This window comes from Mesoplodon densirostris, chromosome 1 (genome assembly GCF_025265405.1).
Source record: "Mesoplodon densirostris isolate mMesDen1 chromosome 1, mMesDen1 primary haplotype, whole genome shotgun sequence".
Lineage (NCBI taxonomy): Eukaryota > Metazoa > Chordata > Mammalia > Artiodactyla > Ziphiidae > Mesoplodon > Mesoplodon densirostris.
This window is the reverse complement of record NC_082661.1, coordinates 34,696,557-34,720,139: the sequence shown is the minus strand read 5'-3', so window position 1 is coordinate 34,720,139 and position 23,583 is coordinate 34,696,557. Positions and strand designations below refer to the sequence as shown.

The 23,583-nt window shown below is 40.9% G+C and overlaps 1 protein-coding gene across 2 annotated transcripts in view; it reads right to left on the bottom strand.

Annotated features, from left to right (window-relative positions):
- The window catches only part of LOC132498846 (protein FRA10AC1), a 40,929-nt gene extending 33,181 nt beyond the window's left edge, over positions 1-7,748 (bottom strand). The window contains exons 1-6 of one of the 2 annotated variants that reach the window (XM_060113063.1): positions 7,530-7,748; positions 7,365-7,433; positions 5,711-5,787; positions 4,286-4,381; positions 4,128-4,173; positions 561-637 (exon numbers count right to left, since the gene is read on the bottom strand). In XM_060113063.1, the coding sequence (XP_059969046.1) occupies positions 561-637; positions 4,128-4,173; positions 4,286-4,381; positions 5,711-5,787 (296 nt within the window). In that variant the 5' untranslated portion in view covers positions 7,365-7,433; positions 7,530-7,748. The remainder of the gene's footprint in view (positions 1-560; positions 638-4,127; positions 4,174-4,285; positions 4,382-5,710; positions 5,788-7,364; positions 7,434-7,529) is intronic. The other variant, XM_060113145.1, reaches the window with a different exon arrangement.
- Positions 7,749-23,583: the final 15,835 nt, after the last annotated feature.

Below are 23,583 nucleotides of genomic sequence, written 5' to 3'. Positions count from 1 at the left end.
CAAGGGATTGTTGAGAAATACAGGCTAAATTCAGAGGAGAGTTAAGTTTGGGGCTGATGAGCTGGTATAAAGTTTTTTAGGGCACTATCAACTTGGAAAATCGTTAAGTAAAGAGAAAAAAACCCACACAAAACCAAGAGGCTCTGACAGAAGAGCCTCAGATATAAGAAGGAATTTCATGTGAGGGAAATATTAGAGTGAGGTCTCTTGTTTGTCCTATCTTTTAAAAAGCAATCCCAAACCTGAGGTCTAAAGAGTTCATTATTTCAAAGATCCTTGTGGGGGAAAAAAAATCACTGCATAATCAGGCACGTGAGTATTCCTCACACAATCCTGTTATTGCCAGAATCAGCAGGCTGCCTGAAGCCTGTTGCCAGAGAAATGGGGTTCATGATGAGTTGCTTAGCTAGAAGCTTCGAATGGCCTCTCCACCTTATAACAACAAAACTGGAATGGAAAGCAGGAGAAAAATGACAGAATCAGAAGATATAGTAGCTGTGAGTCTTCAAAGATACCCATACCTACCTCCCATTATGTAAAATAAACTTTATGACACTTACCTCAATCGCCTGAAGTCTTCTTTTTTGCCACCATAGTATAAAATATAGTCATTTACAAACTTTGTATGCCTTTGATACTGAAATGCAAAAAATTAAGGATTTTATTTGTTCAGTAGTTGGGTGTCAATGACATATTAGTGAGTAGGGAAAAAATAACATAGTATGAGTCTATTTAGTTTTTTAAAAATATACAAATATACACTATACATGCTTAAAATTTTAAAAAGATCTAAAAGGGTAAATATTAAACTGTTAAGAGTGAACATGGTACAGTAGAGGGGCTTTCACTTTCTACTGAATACTCTATATTGTTTTGAACATTTTCAAATGTTCATGGAGAGAAGGACAGCTTCCTATATACAGCCTCACACCACCACTCATTTTAATCATCAAAACATGAAAAACAAATTATAGTTTCTAAAGTTAAAGGTGAGGAGTAGAATTTTTCTTCATTATAAAATATAATTTAGCTATTTCAGTAACAATAAAGCCTCCAAAATAGAAGATGTAACTTTTATTATATTAAATCCTAACATGAGGCTTTCAAAAAGAAGTAAATATAAGAGATCACATGTTATTTTTTATACTCTCTTTTAATATTCAAAGAAGCTACAGTCATGTTTATTTTCAGTGCAATACAACAAGACACATGAGCATTTTACTTGTTTTAAAAAGCTCCATGGTACTCTCTCTAGAGCTGAACACACACATAACAGAACTGACATAATATTGTCCGTGACTACAGCCTATTATATTAAAGACAAACAGTTATTTAATTGATCACAATGTGTTCTAACAGAATAGCGAATCAAAACGTAATTCTGAAACGAGCAAGAAAGCAATTAACATTTCAGAAAAGAAAAAAGAGAAAAGCCAGATACCCAGAGATCTGGATTCTAGCTCTTGGTCTATCACAAACTGGTCATGTGACACTGGCAAGTCACTTAAATCTTTCAAGAGCTCGTCAGCAAACTTTTCCTGTACATAGTAAATATGCAGGCCATACGGTCTCTGTTAAAACTACTCAACTCTGCCACTTTAGCATGGAAGTAGGCACAGATAACACCTAAATGAATGAGCACAGCTGTGTTCCAATAAAACTTTTATTTACAAAAGCAGGTGGTAGGTGGGACTTTGCTTCCTGGAAGATGGAGCAAAGATGTACAGTTGATCCCTGAACAGGGTGGATAGAACACCCACCCTCCTCATTGTCCAAAACCTGCACATAATGTATAATCGGCCCTCTGCATCTGTAGATTCAACCAACTGCAGATCGTTAGTACTACAGTAAAATAAATACCCATATTCACACAAGTAATACAGTAAAATAAAAATCCTTGTATAAGTGGACCCTCACAGTTCAAACCCTGTGTTGTTCAAGGGTCAACTGCACTTCTCCCTATTCCTCCCACTGAGAACTAAAAACCTTGGAAATTATATATAAAACAAACATAAGAAGGCTCTGAAAGGTAGAGAGAAGAAGGCAGACCAGCTATGGACCTCAGGACCCATGGTAAGACACGGTGCTGAGTTCCCCAGGTTTTCTTTTCACTTAATAAATGCCAGACTTGGAGGTGAAGAAGCTGGATAGCTGTAAATACCAACAAGCAGACAAAAGAAGTCCCAACAGAAGTCTGTTCCCTGTAACAAAATAATCAGGAGAGAGGCAGCCTAACAGGAAAGATAACTTTTAGGCAGTAACTACTCTATTCCAGCCAAACACTCCAGAAAATCTATGGTCCCACATCCAGCCATGCAAGAAAAGGGGATCTAGACTTTCACCCTCACCAGGCTGTAACTAGATGCCCCAACACCCCCAACTGAGTGGTGTGATAGGAGGAGTAGATGTTGAAATGCTAAAGGAGCAGTGGCAGATGAGATCCATGGGAAAGCTAAGCTATTGGGTAAGGAGATAAGAGGAATAAATAAATTGGTGACAAGAGAACTTCTATAACTTAAGAAAAGGATCAGGAACAATAAAGTGAAAGTGGTGACTACAGGACAGTGGGTTTATCTAATTGACATCGTCTCCTTCTCCCTATCCTGACCGCAGTAATAAATACCCAGAAATACTTTCACTCTCCAATAGTCCCAACAGTAATATGGATGGCCAGTGGTAGCAGCTTGTGTAATAAACCACAGTCTTAACCAAAAAGTTGAGCTGAGAGATGGCTATCACAGGGAAACAAGGTGTAACTTAAAGACAGCCCCAATTCATGCCTGAAAGCTGAAGCCAGAGCAGGCCTGAGACAGTCCACAAACAGACCTATTATTTTTTTTTCATTTTTATTTTTTCTAACATCTTTATTGGAATATAATTGCTTTACAATGTTGTGTTAGTTTCTCCTGTATAACAAAATGAATAAGCTGTATGTATACATATATCCCCATATCCCCTCCCTGTTGCGTCTCCCTCCCGCCCTCCCTATTCCACTCCTCTAGGTGGTCACAAAGCACCGAGCTGATCTCCCTGGGCTGAGGCTGCTTCCCACTAGCTATCTATTTTACATTTGGTAGTGTATATATGTCCATGCCACTCTCTCACTTCGCCCCAGCTTACCCTCCCCCCTCCCCGTGTCCTCAAGTCCATTCTCTAGTCTGTGTCTTTATTCCTGTCCTGCCCCTACATTCATCAGAACTTTTTTTTTTTTTTTAGATTCCATATATGTGTTAGCATATGGTATTTTTCTCTTTCTGACTTACTTCACTCTGTATGACAGACTCTAGGTCCATCCACCTCACTACAAATAACTCAATTTCGTTTCTTTTTATGGCTGAGTAATATTCCATTGTATATATGGGCCACATCTTCTTTATCCATTCATCTGTCAATGGACACTTAGGTTGCTTCCATGTTCTGGCTATTGTAAATAGTGCTGCAATGAACATTGTGGTACGTGACTCTTTTTGAACTATGGTTTTCTCAGGGCATATGCCCAGTAGTGGGATTGCTGGGTCATATGGTAATTCTATTTTTAGTTTTTTAAGGAACCTCCATGGTGGCTGTATTAATTTACATTCCCACCAACAGTGCAAGAGGGTTCACTTTTCTCCACACCCTCTCCAGCATTTATTGTCTGTAGATTTTTTGATGATGGCCATTCTGACCAGTGCGAGGTGATACCTCATTGTGGTTTTGATTTGCATTTCTCTAATGATCAAACAGACCTATTATTAAACACAGTTTTACAAAGACATTAAATAGCCAAGAACCAGGTAGGAAAAGAGTTAAGAGTTAAAATGAGACTGAAGATAATAGTATAAAAATGAGAAATATTGATAGCTTGACAAAAATGGGTTGGAAAAAATATCTGCAAGTACATGGACTTTGTAAACCTATTTATAGAAGATTAGTAATATGTTTTTTATTATTTTTTGCCTCTAATTCTTTCTTATATATTAGTAAAAGAGAATTGTACTCAGAAGTATATATGGCAAAATTCCATATCAATAAACACTTATCTTTAAATATAAAATTTATGTCTATCTGACTTCACAAGATTTTATGACATAAAATAGATTTTAAAAATTGTATTAGTCACAAAATCTAGAAATATAAAAGGATACAGCATCCATAGCTATGAGATGAAACCTTCTATTTCTTGCTTCTTCCCTGTTAAGAAAAATTTTATTTCAAGCAAATTCAAATGTCTATATTTAATTAATACAATCAAATCATCAACATCTCAAACCAAAAAAAAGTAATGTACATTGAAGTACCATACCTATCCAGCAATTCTGCTGCAACTTGTTTATGGACCACCTTTCCATGTTTTTCTTTCTGAAATGGCTTTTTGAGCAGTAAATCATTTTCAACTGTCCTGGTTTGTTAAGAAGAAAAATTATTAGAAGAGTTCATTTTTCTCAGAGTGTTTCCTATTTCTTTATTATTTTCATAATTGGAACATGTTTTAAGGAATTCAACTCTTAAAGACTCACTGATCTTCAATGAGATATTTTACATCTCCTTTAATAGCTTAATTAATATCTTGACTTTATTTAATACCTATAAAATGGAGAAGATGAAACTAACAAATGCATGGGTTCTGGTGTCACACCACCTGGGGTCCTTGGTTCAAATTCTGGCTCTGTCATTCATTATCTTAATCTTAAATTACTTAATCTTTTTGTGCCACAATTTCCTTGTTTGTAAAGTAGAGATAACAAAGCTTCCAGTAACTGGAAAAAGAAGGGCTGATGACAGATGATACAGACTATAGGTGATCAGCCCTAGTTACTTAAATAGATATAATCCTAGAGCACACAAGACTATCCAACTAGATTGGCTCAAATTCTATTCTTACAAAGTAATATTTTTGAATGAAAAACCTTGAAAATGTAAAGCATTTTAATTTCATTTCACTACATAAAAATGTAATTTATTATATAATTATTTCTATTCTTTTGGTTATCCATGAAGACTGAGTACCCAACAAAAATGTTCAGTCCCAATTAGTATGCTTATATAGTTTTCAGTATCAAATAATAAACCAATTTTTATAAGTTTGGTTAATATGAATCAGTCAACCACACCTAAGTTAATGGTTAAAATCAAGTTTCTAAGCACTGAAGGCTGAAAACAATGCCCCTCCCTAAACACAGCCACTCCACCAAGATATGGCCTCCTCGTAAGGCTCAGGCTTTATCTGCTAAGAGTTCTTACCTCTTCCATTCAGTAAAGACTTCCATGAACTCCTTCCTCTGACCACTTAGTCTGCTCTCACAAAATCCTAAGAATTGTGCTGCATCACAATCTCATCCTCCACAGTAACCTCATTTTGCAGTCAAGTACTAGCAAAGGGACAACCAACCAAGCCCCTTCTTAGCTATGACAGTTGCAAGTAGAGTCCTTGACAGTTGAATGAAAAATAGATGCAACAGAGAAATCTAAGAGCTTTAACTGATTTCCTTTTTATCCTTATGCTTCCCTTTCCATAAATCCCTTCACAGCATAAACATTACTTTCTTATCTTTTACATAACTGTTCTCAAATTTTTGAGTCAATTCTTTATAGTTTAATAAACAAAAATTCACTCAGTCGAGCATCGTTGTCTTCACATGTAAACACAATCCAAAAACTTTAAATATTATTTATACCTCATTTCAATTTAGAAAGGATCGGAAACAGAGATCAATAAAAAATTACTTACTTTTTTTTCCTTTTGCTAGATTCTCCACAGTGTTCATCATCACTAAAATCAGAGTCATAGCCTCCATGACCATGCATCTGTAAAGAAGTATAGTCAGTTACTTAGAACCTAAATTGCCCATAGTTCAGGAAACAGAATAGTTCAAAAATAAGTTATCTTTAAAAGCCACAATAGTTTTAAAGGATTGTGGTGGGCATATCAGGGGTTATCTAGCCATCTAAAACTTTCAATCACTTTGAAGTAACAAACTTACCCTTCAGAAAATGAATCAATGTTTTTCACTTTAATTACCAATAAGGGAGATTACTCTTTGACCTTCCCATGTAAAACCAGTCTAGAAGCTGCCATGTCACTGCATACAAGGTTCAGCAATGCTTTACTTTTATTTGATTCAGAGTAATAACGGTTGCTGGTATTTATCAACTTTGTTCCAGACATTATGCTAGGTTCTTTACAAACACTGCTTCTAATTCTGCAAGTTAGGAACTATTACCTCCATTTTAGAGATGAAGAAATCAAGGACAAAGTTAAGTAAATCAATTATACAGAGGAAATATGTGGCTAAGCAGATCTACTTGATTCTTAAGCCCATGATCTCAACTACTACAAGTTGACTCTCTGGAATATGCTAACATTTTGATTACTGTATTCCATCAGACTTAATGGATTTGTAAACAGTATACGATCAACTGATAAAAATTTTCCTATCTTCTTTCAAGATTTCAAGATACGTGAAGATTTCCTTTTTCTTTGAAACAGTTTCTTCAAGGTAAACCACCTTGTCCTTTGTTCTAGATAACTTTATTTTGTTTCTATTCATTTTTAAATCAAAATTCTTAGAAATACTGAAAGATCTCAATTGTCACTCAGTTGTGTTAGAAAGCAGCTCCTGGTTTCAGCATTACATAGAATTTGGGATATACATTAATGGCGGATGGATGGATTATTTGACTATATCTGCTAAATAAGGTGGCTACATCAAACAATCTTTAAATCCTATGAGTCTGTGATCTTCATAATTCCATTTTCAAACTTACGTGTATGGGTGTATATCTCTCTTCCCTGCCCCAAAGAATTCGAGAAAGGCGGGCCCTAGCCAAGGTTGAGGCCAAGGTTTAGGTCACTTGCAACTCTACCCTCACTAAGTCACACCTGGATCGCACACCTTTTTATCATGTCAACTCCTTGCTTCCGCTGTTTTATCACATCTGTTCAAACCATACCAGCCTCTAACTCTTTGTCTTATGTCCTCACTTGCTTCACATCCTGATGAGGGACAACCACTGTGGGGAGCTTAGAGATTAAGTTCTGGGGTCAGCCTGACAGAATGCAAATCCTGGCTCTGCACGTTTCATGTCTTTCTTTGGGCATTCTCCTTAACCTCTAGGAGCCTGTTTCCCCCTCCATAAAGGGAGGCTAATGAAAGAAAGTACCAGTCTCACAGAACTGGGCATTAAATGAGTTACCGCATATAAAGGGTTTTAGAACAACGTCTGGTACAGTAAAACCCTCCCAATTTTAACTACTATTACCGTCATGATGTTCCTATACCCTGGGACACCACCTCCTACCCTTGTTCCCCCTGTCTCGTTTTTTTCTCATCCATCCCATACCCATCTGAACTCAGCAGTTGCATTAAAAAGTTCTCACTCACTTCGGCTACGAATCAACTGACAAGAACCAAGAGAAATTCGAGGAGGGAGACGCGGGGTGTCTTCTGAATCTGCCATCAAAAAAAAAAATCAACTAGTAACATATGAGAAACAAGTTTCGAGATCTTTCTCCCCGACCCCAAACACTCATGGCCCTTCTCACACACCCCTTCCCCTCCTCTGCCAAGTGCTCCCGCTGAGTCGTTGTTCCCTCCTCTGCCCGCGTCTGCAGCGACGACCCACAGCCTGAGCGAGCTGCTGCGGCACCAAACCCGTCGCCCCGGCTGCGTAGCCTCGCCACAGTCGCCACCACTGCCGGAGCCACAACGGCCGCCACCGCCGCCCGCTCCCCGCCTCTCTCTACGGGTCCCAGCTGGGCGCTGCTTCCGGTCCGGCGCGGCCGCGCGTCTCACTTAAATGACACCGTTCCCGGGCGCGCCGACTTTGTGTTACAGCCAAAACAGCCCCGGGAAACAAAGGCCACGGGAGAACAGGGCCGGGAGGGAAGGTGGAGGCTCTCAGCTTTCCCGAAGTCGCCGCACTCGGTTTTTTCCTGGGCCTTCTTCCATTACCCTCTGGGAACCGCAACATCTAATCTCGTGTGGCACAGCTCATACTAAGCCAACGCCCCTCGTTTGAAATTTTATTTCGTTTTAGAAAAAACCCTGCCTGAATATCACTTGCCGTCCTCTTTCTAGTAACCTTAGAAACGCCTCCTCGGAGCAACCTCGCTGTGTCTCAAGTCTCCGATCTGCCTCTCCTCCCTCTGCCCCACTCCCCCCAATAAAACAGTTCTCATAATTAGAACAAAAATAGCTTTCCATCCCTTCACCACCCACACAGTAGATGCCATTCCAAATGCAGTGCTGGTGGCAGAGGAGCTCATCGAAGATGCGAGGAGAGGCTGAAGAGGGAATAGGGGCGATTTCACAGGGTCGCGAATCCTCTGCAGACAAGCGACTTGGCACAGGTGAAAAGAGATCCACAATAGTTACTAAAAAAAAAAAAAAGAAAGAAAGAAAGAAAAGAAAAGAAAGAAAGAAAAGAAAAAGAAGGAAAGAAAAGAAGAAAATGCAGGCAGGAAAAGTTAAATTATTTTAAGCTCTGCCGGGTTCTCCCTGTGTTTTCCCTTTTCTAAATTATGATGTCCCATTCTGCTTTACAGCCTAGTTACTGGGTTCGTGTCGTGTCTCCCTCCGGCTGATGCTATTCATCTTTGCTTCCTCCTCGGTACCTAACACGGTTCCCTGAAAATCACAAGAGCTAATTAAATATTTGTTGAATTGAACTGGCACACCACTGACTTTCACAGTGGCCCCATTTTAGTGAAAACCTTAGCACGTAACACTCATTTTACATCTTTTGCACCAAACAGTAGATAACAATATCTACCAGTTCAAGCCCTCCTTCTATCCCTGACAGTAAATTACAGATACTACCTGCTTTACCCAATGCAGTAAATATGATCTTTAAAAATCTGTAAGTTAAATTACTTTAAATTCAATTATTTCAAAATGCAGATTAAACTTCAGTAAAAACGTTTATTAAAATATTTAAAGCAGTAGGAAGCCTCACGATTTAACATTATACTATATTGAATTATTTTAAGTGGTTCCTTTTTTAATAAATATCTAAAATATCTATTCTATTCTTTTATTATTGATAAAACCAAACACACTTGTACCTGGTATTCATTTCCTTTCTACCAATATGTGACCTTTAATAGCATTTTCGACTATTCTTAATATATTTTGTCTGTTGCTTCATTTTCCTCTTACAACAAGCCTGTGCTGCATGCAGTGTTATTAGCCCCATTTTGCACGTAAGAAATAGAAGCACAGAACTCAGAGCCACAGGCCTGGTGAGGGTCTAGAAACTGGGAATACTTGTTTCTCTACAAGACCGTTTTCTCTCTGTGGCTCTCTCGCTGTCAAATTCTTTCTTTTTAAATTTACATATTTATTTGTTTTTATTTTTGGCTGCGTTGAGTCTTCGTTGCTGCGCGCGGGCTTTCTCCAGTTGAGGCTAGTGGGGGCTACTCTTCCTTGCGGTGCACGGACTTCTCATTGCAGTGGCTTCTCTTGTTGCGGAGCACGGGCTCTAGGCACGTGGGCTTCAGTAGTTGTGGCACACGGGCTTAGTAGTTGTGGTTCGCGGGCTCGAGAGCTCAGGCTCAGTAGTTGTGGCGCACGGGCTTCTTTGCTCCGCGGCATGTGGGATCTTCCCGGGCAAGGGCTTGAACCCGTGTCCCCTGGCATTGGCAGGCAGATTCTTAACCACTGTGCCACCAGGGAAGCCCCAAATTCTTTCTTTCTCTCTCTCTTTTTAACTCATCAACTGTGTGAGAAATAGCGTCTGGTTCTAACATTTTAAGAATTTCAGATCTGTTGCTACCAGATCATTCAGCCAAAGATCTGCATTTCTCCCTTTGAGGCAGCAGTTATTGAAAGAGAGAAAATAGAAAATATATGTTAGGGATAGATCACATGATCTGAGCTAAAAACAGTTAATACAGGATAGACAACCTACCTGATCAGGAAATCTCAAGTTAGCAATTACAGTTCAACAACTATAAAAACTGCAAATATTTATTAGGGGCCTGCTCTGGACAGAGAACTGTCATAATCATCAGGGTTACAAATATGTAAAAGTCACTCCTTACTCTCAAAGGTTGACTAGTAAGAAAGAACGAATATGTAGAAAAAAAACAATAAAATATTCTATCATATATGAAGTGCCTGGTAAATGGCATGAACCTATGTTTCCCAATCTATAAAATGTTCTATTTTAATGAATATGAAAATTTACATGGACACCAATGTTATATAACTCAAAGCAACAAAATACTACGATAGGTATGTGGTGCGGGTGAGGGAAGTTGGTCCCCACTCCACTCCATCACCCTCCTCTCACACACACACCCTTATTCCCTGCCACCCTTCCCCCAACCCCGAAAAAAAAATGCTGCTCTGGGAAACAGTATAATAAAGAACTCCACTTCAAAATCAGCCAGACCCACAATCAAGTTAGGTCTCTGTCACTTACTAGCTAGGAGATCTTGGGCAAGATTTTAAATGAGTAAGTCTTTATTTCCTCAACTATAAAATGGAGATAATAGTAATAACTATCTCATAGTGGGTTATGAAGTTTAAAATGAAACAATGCAGCTAAAGTGCCTGAATGATGCATAGTTCATAATAAGAATATAATAAATGCTACTTGAGGAAAGTAGCATTTCTTGAGGAAATTCTTGCGATTTAGTTTAAAAATTAACTTCTTCTTGAGTATGGCCTAGAAACAGATCCACACTTATATAATCCTATGATTAATGGCATAGGTTTAAGTATGGACTTCTCAATAAATAGTTCTGAGCCAATTTAATATTACAGTAAAAAAAAACAAACCTCAATTCCTAACTTGATTCACACCATACATATTAGTCACCTTCAATGAAAACACAGGAAAACCTCTTCGTGATATTCCATGATCTCTTCATTAGGGCAGGAGGAATTCTCTTAGATAGGACACACAAAAGGCTAACCATAAAGGACAAAAATAAATTACCGACTTTGGTTCATTTAAAAGACTTTATTAAAAAATGAAAAGTTAAGGGGAATTCCCTGGTGGTCCAGTGGTTAGGGCTCCATGCTTCCACTGCAGGGGACATGGGTTCGATGCCTGGTCAGGGAACTAAGATCCCACATGCCACGCATCGTGGCTAAAAAAAAAAGAAAAAAATTTAAGTCACAGAGTGGGACAAAATATTGCAGTAGACACATTTAACAAACTTTCAGATTATATGAAGAACTTTAAAAATAAGTAAAAGGCAGAAACCCAATAGAAAAATTCGCTAAAGACTTGAATAGGCAGTTCACAAAAAAGATGTCCAAATAGCCAATGCACATAAAACAAAGGGCTTGTCTTCACTAGTTATCAGAGAAATGAAAATTAAGAACACAATGCACACCATTACACACCTACGAGAATGGCTAACTGGAAAAGACAGACTTAGTGCTGATGGAGATGTGGTAAGACTATAACTCTTATATACTGCTGATGGGAGTGTAAATTGGTACAATCACCTTGGAAAAGGTGTTCAGTAGTATCTGCTAATGCTGAATGTGGGTATATTCTATGTCTCATATATTCCACTCCTCAGAATACCTTCAACAGAAAAGTGAACATATATTCATCAAAAGACCTGAATTAGAAAGCACTAGCACTATTTATAAGTCAAAAACTGGAAGCAACCCAAATGTTCAGCAGCATTAGAATAGTTAAGTAAATTACAACTTATTCACACAATGGAATACCATACAGCAATAAAAACAAATTACAACTATATGCATTAGCACAGATGAATCTCATCAATGTAATGCTGAACAAAAGCAGCATTGTATATGCAAAAGAATACATATGACACAATCCTATTCATATAAAAGACAAAAGGAAAAGTAATCTATCTGTGACAAGTCAGGATAATGATTTCCCTGGTGGGTATAGAGGAGGTGACTGGAAGGGGGCACGAGGCCATGGTGGGACGGGGCTTCTGGGGAAATGGTAATATTCTGTTTCTTGACCTTGGCATTCACTACATGAGTGGTTCATTTCTACCTATGATTTGTGTACCTTTATGTATGTATGCTGTGCTTAATAAAGAATTTACATTTACAAAATTTAACTGTTCATAGAGTTTTTATAACTTTGACTCTAATTGATCAATGGAAGTGTTGGTGATTAAAGCGATTTCAGGCATGGCAGAATAAGTTAGGGAGTAAATAGGTGGGATTTCCTGGGGTCTCAGAATTCATGCCACATAAATGTTTGCATAGCCAAAGACAAATTTCCTGTAGGCACCAAGATGGAGGCAGACATGGGCTCTGTAAGTGCTGAGAAAGACTCTAGTCAGCACCCAAAGGACTGACATTGCTCAGGCCTCGAACACTTGGCACAGTCAGCTGTACTTCCTGTACATTTATAAGCCAGGATCTGGCAGAAGGCAGCTCCACAACTTCCGTAGTACAGCTCAGCCCATGAACAGAGACACAATCTAATTGTTATCTTTTGCGATCTGGTCAGCGGTTGGTCACTCGCTTGTGTAAGTGCCTGGAAGAGGCAGCCAGAGCATGAACACTGTGGTTGGATGGACGTTGAGAAGCAAAGTAGAGAGACAACAATATACCAGTTAGCCAAATGAATTGACTGTCATTTTTAGGCCTGCTCCCAGGAGGCGAGAACAGAGACAGGATGTCTATAAAACGCCTCTCTGAGGCAGTGGTGGAGAAGGAGCCTTGTGATTAAGAGATAGGGAGACACTTACCAGGTCAATGAGATGAGAAGCAGAGACCAGGAATACTAAATGTCACCGGAAAACTGATGCACTTATTTTTTGTCATATAATATCTGTGGGTATCAAGATTTCAGGCCTCATTCAGGAAACTGCAAAGTGGGGAGACATTATAGTAATGAAAGATATTGGCTGCTGTAACTCTGGATCCTTCTTCAAGGGCTGGCTGGGCCTATAATCATGGAAAAGACATAATTCCCCCCATTGAGGCTATAGAGGAGGAAAGAAAACCTCTATCCTTCTAAGTTCTTCTGGCTGGTCTAAGAATTAAATTGACGTGAGACAGATTACCAGGAGAAAGTCAAATTTAATTACATATGTACAGGGTTTCATAAGAATACATATCACACGATTTCACAGTTTATGAACACAAATTAACTGTGTAGAGAGTGTGTTGTATAGTCAAGTGAAACATCCAGTGAAATAGATCTGTTGTGTATTTAAGGATGCATATCATTATTATGTGGTCAGGCAACCAGATGTAAATAGTAAGCAATTTTCCTCAATGATGCCTTAATTAACATATTCTCTGAAACTAAAACCTCTTTGACTAGCTGTTCTGATACTGAAGGTGATAATTGATAGTAGGAAATGGAAACACTTCAACACAGAGGGATAAGCTAAATGACTGAATAGGTTCTGAGGAACAGTGGTAAACAGCAGATGGAGGGCTCATGCCTTTCCTTACTTCAGCCATATAAAAGCAACAGCACCCAAAGTAATACTGGGATCCATAAATAGAACTTTCTCAATGGCATACTTTATTGTCAGGAATTTTGTTCAATGGTATAGGAGGCATACAATAGAAATGTAGGCCAGGATTGCTAGAGCAATCCATTTTTCTAGAGAAGGTGGCAATCTGGATTTTTAGATTCAATATTCTGATTTTTAATATTGGCATCCAATTCAAGTTTAAAAATCAAAGCAAAACACCCTTTGGGCCAAAGCACTTCTGTGAGCTGAATTCAGCCCATGGGATGCAGATTTCCAAGGGGTAATCCTTTGACCTCAGGACTGCACTTCGGCAGTGGTGGTTTGCAAGCAGAGGTTCTGAGCCTGTTTTGGATGCATTCTTGAGAATAAAACAGACTCCTGGTTAGTCAGGCATGGACACTCATTCAAGGAAGGAATCAAAAGACTTAAATAAACACTCGGGAAAGGGGGCTCACAGCCTGGTCACAGCAAGGGGTAATCTGTAAGTCCCTGGAGAGGAACGTCTATGCCAACTGAGAGGCCCAGGGTGTCACCCCGACTGGGGGCATGGAACTCACAACCCAGCACACAGTGACAATGCTGAATTTTGCCTGAGCCCTTTGCTCCTGGAAAACAGGGCCAATTAAAGGAATTTCCCAGTTTTTGTGATCTGGAAGAGAGCTTATTGCAAAGAACCACTCTTTCCCATATGGCTTAGATAAGCCTCAGATGCCCCCCGTTTAACCTATGACAAAGCTACACATAGACCCCCGCAAATTCCCATTCTTTGCCTCATAAATGATGAACTGAACTGCTTATCCCCGCTGATCAACTGGATCGAAATGTTTGTTAACCAAACTTCGGTTGAGCTGCTTTCCTCCCTCCAAGCCCCTGAGCTTTGTTTGGCCCACCATCAGCCTGAGCAAACATACAGAGAACAGACTGGGCTCAGCATAAAATATTCTCTGATCTACAGTCTGATCGTGCCACCCTTTCATTCAGATTTCCCACATTTGGTTCTTTGCAGCCCTGTTCGTGCCTCTCTATTAAAATAAGACCAAAAAGCAAGCAAAAAAACCCTGTATTTGCATGACCCTGGAGACCCCTGCAGGTTCTCCCTGCTGCAATTGTCCTCCCTCCTTCCTTATCACAATAGTCCCTCTACCCACCTTGCAAAATTTTTTTTGAAAAATGTCTCTCCCAGCTAAGTCCAAATTTGTTTTTTGTTTGATCATGTCCTTATGCATCCTATATTAAATATTTTGCACAATTTCTGACAATAAAGTGTGCTGTTTAAAATACTGTTTATGAACAGAATTATTATCTGGTGAATGATGCCCTCTCACAGGACAAGAATTAAGCAACCACTGAAGTGATCCCCAAGTCACTGGGCAGTGAGATGCTAGACGTCAGGAGTAAGGTCTCTAGTCTGTCTTCTCTTCCATGATACCACACTCAAGTTTTTCCTCTTCCTCAGCCTATGCCTTCATAGGCTCTGATGTTCTGCAGGGTTGGGGCTGGGTGTTCTTCTCTCCCTACTCTATCAGCCATTCCCATGGCTCAGAGGACCATCTACATGCTTATGTGCCCCCAGTTTATATCTTTTTAATGGCTTAATAATATTCATCATAACTATCTATCTATCTATATCATATTTTGTTTATCCATTCATCTGTTGACAGACATGGGTCATTTTTACCTTTTGGCTACTGTGAGTAATAATGCTATGAACACTGGTATACAAATATCTGTTCGAGTCCCCTGCTTTCAATTCTTTTGATATATTCCTAGGAGTAGAATTATTGGGTCATATTGGAGTTCTCTGCTTAACCTTTGAGAAACCACCAGTCTGTTTTCCACAACAGCTACCATTTAATATTCCTACCTTCTCCACATCCTCACCAACACGTTATTTCCCCCTCTTTTTTTCTTTTCTTTTTTTATAGCCATCCTAATTGGTGTGAAGTGGTATCTCATTGTAGTTTTGATTTGATTTCCCTAATGACTAATGATATTGAGCATCTTTTCATGTGCTTAGTCACCATTTAATACCTTCTTTGGAGAACTGTCTATTTAAGTCCTTTGCCTACTTTTGAATTGGGTTTTTTGTTTTTTTGTTGTTGAGTTTTAATTCTTTATAGATTCCAGATATTCATCTCTTTTCAGATAAACAATTTGCAAATAATTTCTCCACCCTATAAGTTGTCTTTTCACTTTCTTGATAGTATTTTTTGATGCACAAAAGTTCTTGATTTTGATAAAATCCAATTTAAAAAGATAATTTTTTTAAAAGGCTAAAATCATGACTCTTGTACACATATAAAATTACTGCACATCAGAGATTTTTACTTACTTAATTCATGAGGCAAGCAGCAAGATGTTACCCCCACTTCAAAGGAGAATTTAGAGAACACACATATATAGGCAATCAGGAAAGTTAATATGAATTTACAAATGGATGCAAAACTGATCAATATCCACAGGGCAATAATGAATTGCACCTCCACTAGACAAAATTCATTTGCGTCCCTATTGACATGACTCATTTGTATTGCTATCAGTTTTATACAACTTATAAAGCTGTATAAAATAGCTCAAAGACAATGAAAGTCTCATAACTTGATTGGGTGCTAGACAGGATACCTAGTAATCCATTTTCCTTTTTCAAAGTCTTTCATAAATTTTCCTGATGCCACCCCAGGCCACTCCCAGCATTATCCCAGCAGTGAGGTGAACAAGCTGCTCTCCAACTGCCTCAAGTCTTTCAGCATTGGGATAGCTGCTGGGGACAGTTAGTTCAGTTCAAGGACTAGTCATTAAGTGCCAGGTGGTGGAGGTGTAGCTATCCAGCCACTCCTGCTACAAACACTGAATATTTACTGTGAGCCAGCATTATGCTACAAGCACAGTGGGGAACAAGGCTGAATAGTCTCTGTCCTCTTGAGCTTTACTGTCCAAACAGGGACAGGAAGAACAAATGAATAAACAAGTAGAATAATTACAAACTGTGATAAATGCAATGAAGGAAAACAGCTGCCATCACAGAGAATCACCCAGAGGGGACTACGTAAGCAGGGTGGTCAGGACTGATCTCTCGGAAGAGAACATTTAAGCGGATACTTGGAAGATGAAGAGAAGCCAGCCATTCCGAGTGTGGAGTGTGGCAGGAAGCCAGCCAAGTAGCTGCTCTGCAGTCTGTCCTCACTCTCTGCACTTTTAGGACAGGTCTGCAGCAGCCGCAATTACTGTTTACCGCTGCCCTGGTGTGCAGGAGGCCGGAAAGGCCAAAGCCTGCCCTCCCAGCTGCCTTTGAGTCTCAGGTTCAAAAAATTCCAAGGGGAAGAGAAGGCACCCTCCCAAACCAACTCACCCTCCTTCCTCTTTGGTCCCAGTTTTCCTCTAAATACTCTCTACATGCTAAGTGAAGCCTGAAATGTCAACATGCAAACAACAGTTGAACCCAGAAAAAGAGAAAAACGGCTTTAACAATGCAAATGCGTGGGAGAATTAACACATTAGTGTGACTGTGTAAAATAATCAGCTCTTTTGCTGAACTGATTTGATCAGAAAGTTGCAAAGCACAGGGATCTTCCAGGCAAGAGGAAAGTCCAAGGGTGGTGTGGGGCAATGCGGCACCAGGATCAATGGCACCTGCCTCACCTTTTTGTCCAGGGTCTGGGCAATGGGTCATCACTGTTCCAAAATCATGTCGTGCTGCGCCATGACTCTCACCAGGATGCTGGCACACGAAGGGCAAGGTTGGGAACCATCTGCCCAAGTTGGAGCGCTGCAAGTGAACGGGCTCCTAGGGACAGTCAGGAGAGAAAGGAGAAGGCAGAGGGCAGAGTTTGGGGCATTGATCTGGGTAGGAGAAGAAGCAGGAGATTGAGAACAGCCGACTAGGAGAGCCCACAGAGCCAGAGAAAAATGTTGTATCATAGCAACCGAGGGAAGTGTTTAAAGAAAGGAAGTGGCTGATTATGTCAATACAGAGGGACTGTTTCTCAGAATGTATGTGCCTCTGGGAATACCCACCTCAGAACCACGTGGGGGGTTATTAAGAATTCAGACTCCTAGGCCTCAGCCACCCCGGGTTTAGAACCTCTGTCTCTGGAGCCAGGAATTGCCATTTTAATAGGTGCTTAGGGATGTATGTTCCAAGTCGTGTTTAAACACGTGGGATGTAGAATTAGAGCTGGGTCTGATTCTGGTTCCTTCGCTTCAGCTGTTAGGCAAATTATTTAACCTCTATGAGCACTAGCTTTTTAAAATCTGAAATAATACCTTCTACATAGAATTGATATAAGGACAATCTTCATATGAGATTTTATATATATATATATATATATATTATATATATATGCAGTGCTTAGCACAATGCCTGGAGCACAGTTAAAAGTCAATCAACATTAACTGCTATTATTACATAATAAAGAAAGGCCACTGGATTTGGGAAGAGGGTAATTTTAAATTTTCCAGGGAGTTTCAGTAGTGGAGCTTGGGAAATTTCTGGGAATTAAAAAGGAAATACGTGGATAAGAAGTAGAAGCAGCAAGTGAAGATCAAGTTCAAGCTCAGAAAAAATTGCAGCAGGAGGAAAGACATTTGGCTTGTTAGTTAGAACTGGGTAATGTTGGTAGGAGAAAGGTTATTACTAAAATAGCAGTGATGCATATGGTCACCTTTTTTCTTTTTTTCTTTTTTTTTTTTTATTTTGCGGTACGCGGGCCTCTCACTGTTGTGGCCTCTCCCGTTGCGGAGCACAGGCTCCGGACGCACAGGCTCAGCGGCCATGGCTCATGGGCCCAGCCGTTCCGCGGCATGTGGGATCCTCCCGGACCGGGGCACGAACCTGTGTCCCCTGCATCGGCAGGCAGACCCTCAACCACTGCACCACCAGGGAAGCCCAGTCACCTTATTTTTGATAAAGGAGGCAAGAATATACAATGGAGAAAAGACAGCCTCTTCAATAAGTGGTGCTGGGAAAACTGGACAGCTACATGTAAAAGAATGAAATTAGAACACTCCCTAACACCATACACAAAAATAAACTCAAAATGGATTAAAGACCTAAATGTAAGGCCAGACACTGTAAAACTCTTAGAGTAAAACATAGGCAGAACACTCTATGACATAAATCACAGCAATCACCCACCTCATAGAGAATTGGAAATAAAAACAAAAATAAACAAATGGGACCTAATGAAACTTAAAATCTTTTGCACAGCAAGGAAAACCATAAACAAGATGAAAAGACAACCTTCGGAATGGGAGAAAATATTTGCAAATGAAGCAACTGACAATGGATTAATCTCCAAAATTTACAAGCAGCTCATGCAGCTCAATATCAAAAAAACAAACAACCCAATCCAAAAATGGGCAGAAGACCTAAGTAGACATTTCTCCAAAGAAGATATACAGATTGCCAACAAACACATGAAAGAATGCTCAACATCACTAATCATTAGAGAAATGCAAATCAAAACTACAATGAGGGCTTCCCTGGTGGCGCAGTGGTTGAGAGTCCGCCTGCAGATGCAGGGGACACGGGTTCGTGCCCCGGTCCGGGAGGATCCCACATGCCGCGGAGCAGCTGGGCCCGTGAGCCATGGCCACTGAGCCTGTGCGTCCGGAGCCTGTGCTCTGCAACGGGAGAGGCCACAACAGTGAGAAGCCCACGTATTGCCAAAAAAAACACACAAAAAACAAAAACTACAATGAGGTATCACCTCACACCGGTCAGAATGGCCATCACCAAAAAATCTACAAACAATAAATGGTGGAGAGGGTGTGAAGAAAAGGGAATGCTCTTGCACTGTTGGTGGGAATGTACATTGATACAGCCACTATGGAGAACAGTATGGGGGTTCCTTAAAAAACTAAAAATAGAACTACCATACGACCCAGCAATCCCACTACTGGGCATATACCCTGAGAAATCCATAATTCAAAGAGTCATGTACCACAATGTTCATTGCAGCTCTATTTACAATAGCTAGGACATGGAAGCAACCTAAGTGTCCATCAACAGAGGAATGGATAAAGAAGATGTGGCCCATATATACAATGGAATATTACTCAGCCATAAAAAGAAACGAAATTGAGTTATTTGTAGTGAGGTGGATGGACCTAGAGTCTGTCAGACAGAGTGAAGTAAGTCAGAAAGAGAAAAACAAATACTGTATGCTAACACATATACATGGAATCTTAAAAAAAAAAAGGTTCTGAAGAACATAGGGGCAGGACAGGAATAAAGACGCAGACGTAGAGAATGGACTTGAGGACACGGGGAGGGGGAAGGGTACATTGGGATGAAGTGAGAGAGTAGCATTGACATCTACCCACTACCAAATGTAAAATAGATAGCAACTGGGAAGGAGCCGCATAGCACAGGGAGACCAGCTCGGTGCTTTGTGACCACCTAGAGGGGTGGGATAGGGAGGGTGGGAGGGAGATGCAAGAGGGGAAGGGATATGGGAATATATGTATATATATAGCTGATTCACTTTGTTATAAAGCAGAAACCAGCACATCATTGTAAAACAATTATACTCCAATAAAGGTGTTAAAAAAATAGTAAAATAAAATAAAATAGCAGTGATGGGAGAGTGCTTAAAGGATGGAGTAAGGGAAGTTTCAATGGTGCAGATTGAAGACACTAGAAAAAATACAGATTAGGAGTAGGAGCTCAGTCCTCGAGAAGATGGGAAGGAGGTTCAGAGGACAGGTAGTGGGGTGGATACAAGCTAGAGAAGCTAACCTATTTCCCCTGATATCTGAGGAAAGAATTAGAGCAGGAGTTCACCAAATGTGGACCCTGGTCCAGCAGCCTCACTACCACAGCGGTTTGTTAGAAATGTAGCTCTCCCGCTCTACCCCAGACCTACTGTGTCAGAAACTCAGGGAAGGGGGCAGCAATCTGTGTTTTAATAAGCCCTCCAGGCAATTCAATGCACCTGGAGTTTGAGAACAACTGAATCAGGCAATAGTTGGAGAGGCCAGGACCTTAGAGGCAAAGTCATGCAGTGCCTTAGACAAGGCCATCTGCTGAGTGTGAGGGTGGCAGGGGGAGTACATGGAGACTGAAGGCACAGAGAAGGAGGTCTAGGACACGTGTTAGAGGTGGATGCGCGCAAGTCAGCTAGAGATATGTGCAAGTGTTGCCCAACTACAAGATGCCGCAAAAAGTTTATGTCTTACAATAACAATGCATCTGAGTTCACTAGGAAAATAATATAAAATATTCAAAAAGTCATATGTACTGAGATAGTTATGATATTGAAAGACTAAACAATTGTCCAACCATAACAGGGGAAGGGACTTCCCTAGTGGCGCAGTGGTTAAGAATCCGCCTGCCAATGCAGGGGACGTGGGTTTGAGCCCTGGTCAGGGAAGATCCCACATGCTGCCAAGCAACTAAGCCCGTGAGCCACAACTACTGAGCCTGTGCTCTAGAGCCCGCCAGCCACAACTACTGAGCACATGCGCCACAATTACCGAAGCCCACGTGCCTGGAGCCCATGCTCCACAACAGGAGAAGCCACCGCATTGAGAAGCACGTGCACTGCCACAGAGTAGCCCCCGCTCACAGCAACTAGAGAAAGCCCATGCACAGCAGCGAAGACTGAACACAGCCAAAAAAAAATAAAAATAAAAATAAAAAATAACAGGGGAAGAATTAGCAGAGTCCCAAGGCATTCATTAACACCCTCTGAAGACTGAGACAGTGAGAGAAAACGTCTATGATATATTGTTGAATTATTGCACAATGACAATTACGTTTTTTTAAAAAAGCACTCTTGGGCTTCCCTGGTGGCGCAGTGGTTGAGAGTCCGCCTGCCCATGCAGGGGACACGGGTTCATGCCCCGGTCTGGGAAGATCCCACATGCCGCGGAGCGGCTGGGCCCGTGAGCCATGGCCGCTGACCCTGCACGTCTGGAGCCTGTGCTCCGCAACAGGAGAGGCCACAAGAGTGAGAGGCCTGCGTACCACAAAAAAAAAAAAAAAAAGCACTCTTGGGGGAATGATTGGAAGTTTTAAATACATAGATTGCCAAAGGCCACTGAGACCAAGGATATAGCTATTGAGTTTGCCACCATGGAAAGGAGTGGCCATTGTTAGGTGTAGGTACTGGTGAGGGCTTCTGGATTAGCTGGGCTTTAATCTGGAAGTTGACTGCCATGGGGTGGTGCAGGGGACCAGGGGCAGCTTCCTGGCAGTCACAGTGGCTCAGAGCCAGAGCAGATAGGATGGAAACATTCAGGTTTATTCAGAGCTCTTGAGACCACAGACTTGTCTGGAACAGAGGAACGCTATGGAGAATAATAGGAGATGGCCTTGGAAAGCCAGCATGGTGACCTTTCCAAAACCAAAACCTGGGACCTGAGGCCTGCCAAGTTTATAGATGCCATTGGGATTGTGGGTCAGCATATTTGAATCTGGGCACTCCTGGGTTGTGTGAGACCAGGGCCATCACGTTGGATCAGTAATTCCAAGAGATCATTTACAGTTGGAGACCTCAGTCCCCAGTCATCTTACAGAGAAGGAAAATGAAGGCAAGGGAAGTTTAACCACTTGCCCAAAGTCACACAGCTTTAATGCTGCAAAGGCCAAGGCTAAAGTGAGGGCTCCTGTTTTAATACCATGCTTTTTGGATAAAGAACCCCGAAACTTGGGCTGAGATGAGATGCATTGGGTAACAGGGATTCATGATAAATCGCCATGCAGGGAAGCAAGAGGGTGAGTGGCACGTCTGAGGAAGGACACTGATGTGTGAACTGGACAGGAGGAGTCTGAAGGGAGGGGATTGTTGGGGAACCAGCAGCAACCTCTGGGCATGTGGCCGGTTAGGGCCTGGGCCCAATTACTGGCTGTGAAATGAGACAGGAAAGAACTATGGAGAGACATGGCATCCCTCACGCCACACTTTCCCCAGTTTCCTTCTGTCTGTTCCTCAGAGTTCACTTCTTTGCCTTCAAGGCTGATTTGTGGACACAGCTCAGCACAAACTTTAGCCCGCTTGTAGATCTTTTAGACATGTTTTCCTAGGCCATGCTCTACATTCTTCAGCGCCAGTGCTATACCCACTGGGAACTGAAAGGAATCAGGCCCACTATAAACTATGAGTGGTTCTGAACTTATGGCTTTCTACAAATGATGTGGCATTTAAATAGGAAGCTGAGGAAGCAGAGAGGCTGAGAGTGTCTCACCCAAATACCACTCTTTCTGTCCCACTTCCAGCACCTCTGATATGCCCTCAAGCCTCCAGTGTCCTTTGCTCCCATCAGCACGAGACGAGAGGCATCACATTCAGACCATTTAGACTGAAAGGCACCTTGGGGGTCACCCAGGCTAAGCCCCCAGGGACCCAGGAACACAGGTGACCCAGGTAAAAAGAAGACTGGAACCCATGTCTCCTGATGCCTTCTCTGAACTACAACCTTCCTCTCCTCTCTTATTCCCCCTCCCTCAAATGCAACCTGAAATATAGTTCCAAAATTTTTTTAAAAGTCAGTTCAAAATTGTACTATATATATTTTTTCTGTATACATACATACATTTTTGTGTGTGTATATATATATATATATATATATATATGTATATATAACTGTACTATATACATATTCAAACACAGATTAGAGCCAATAGAAGGAGATAAAGGGCCGGTAAACGCACAGAAATCAAATATCACCTTAAATACAGTAATTGAATAGCATCCTCTAAGGCAAATTACCTTAATGGGTGGGAATGAAGACCTTTTCCCTTTATGCTATGTCTGCCATCAGAAGTGATGGATCCCCGTGCTTTTCTTTATCATATTACCCTTCCTCCCTTTAGAACTGCATTGTGTTGTTCCTTGTTCTTGTCTCATTTTCTTTCAGGACCAAACCCGCTGAAAGGAAAAGACCTTATTGTATTTATCTTTGTGTGCCTCCTGATTCTTGGTATTGTTGGAGCACAATTGTTTGTTCTTCGTAAGGTTTTGGCACAGTGCTCACTCTTCGTAAATATCTGTGGAATGACAGGGCAACAAATGACTTGCATTCAATATTGTTGCAACATTTCCCTTCACCACTTAAAGGAGGAAAGTCCAATAGTGAAATGAATGTGCCACATCAACTGGTGAATTTAACAACCTGATTTCTAAAGAAAACACCTGAGGAAGCTGTGGGCTCAGACC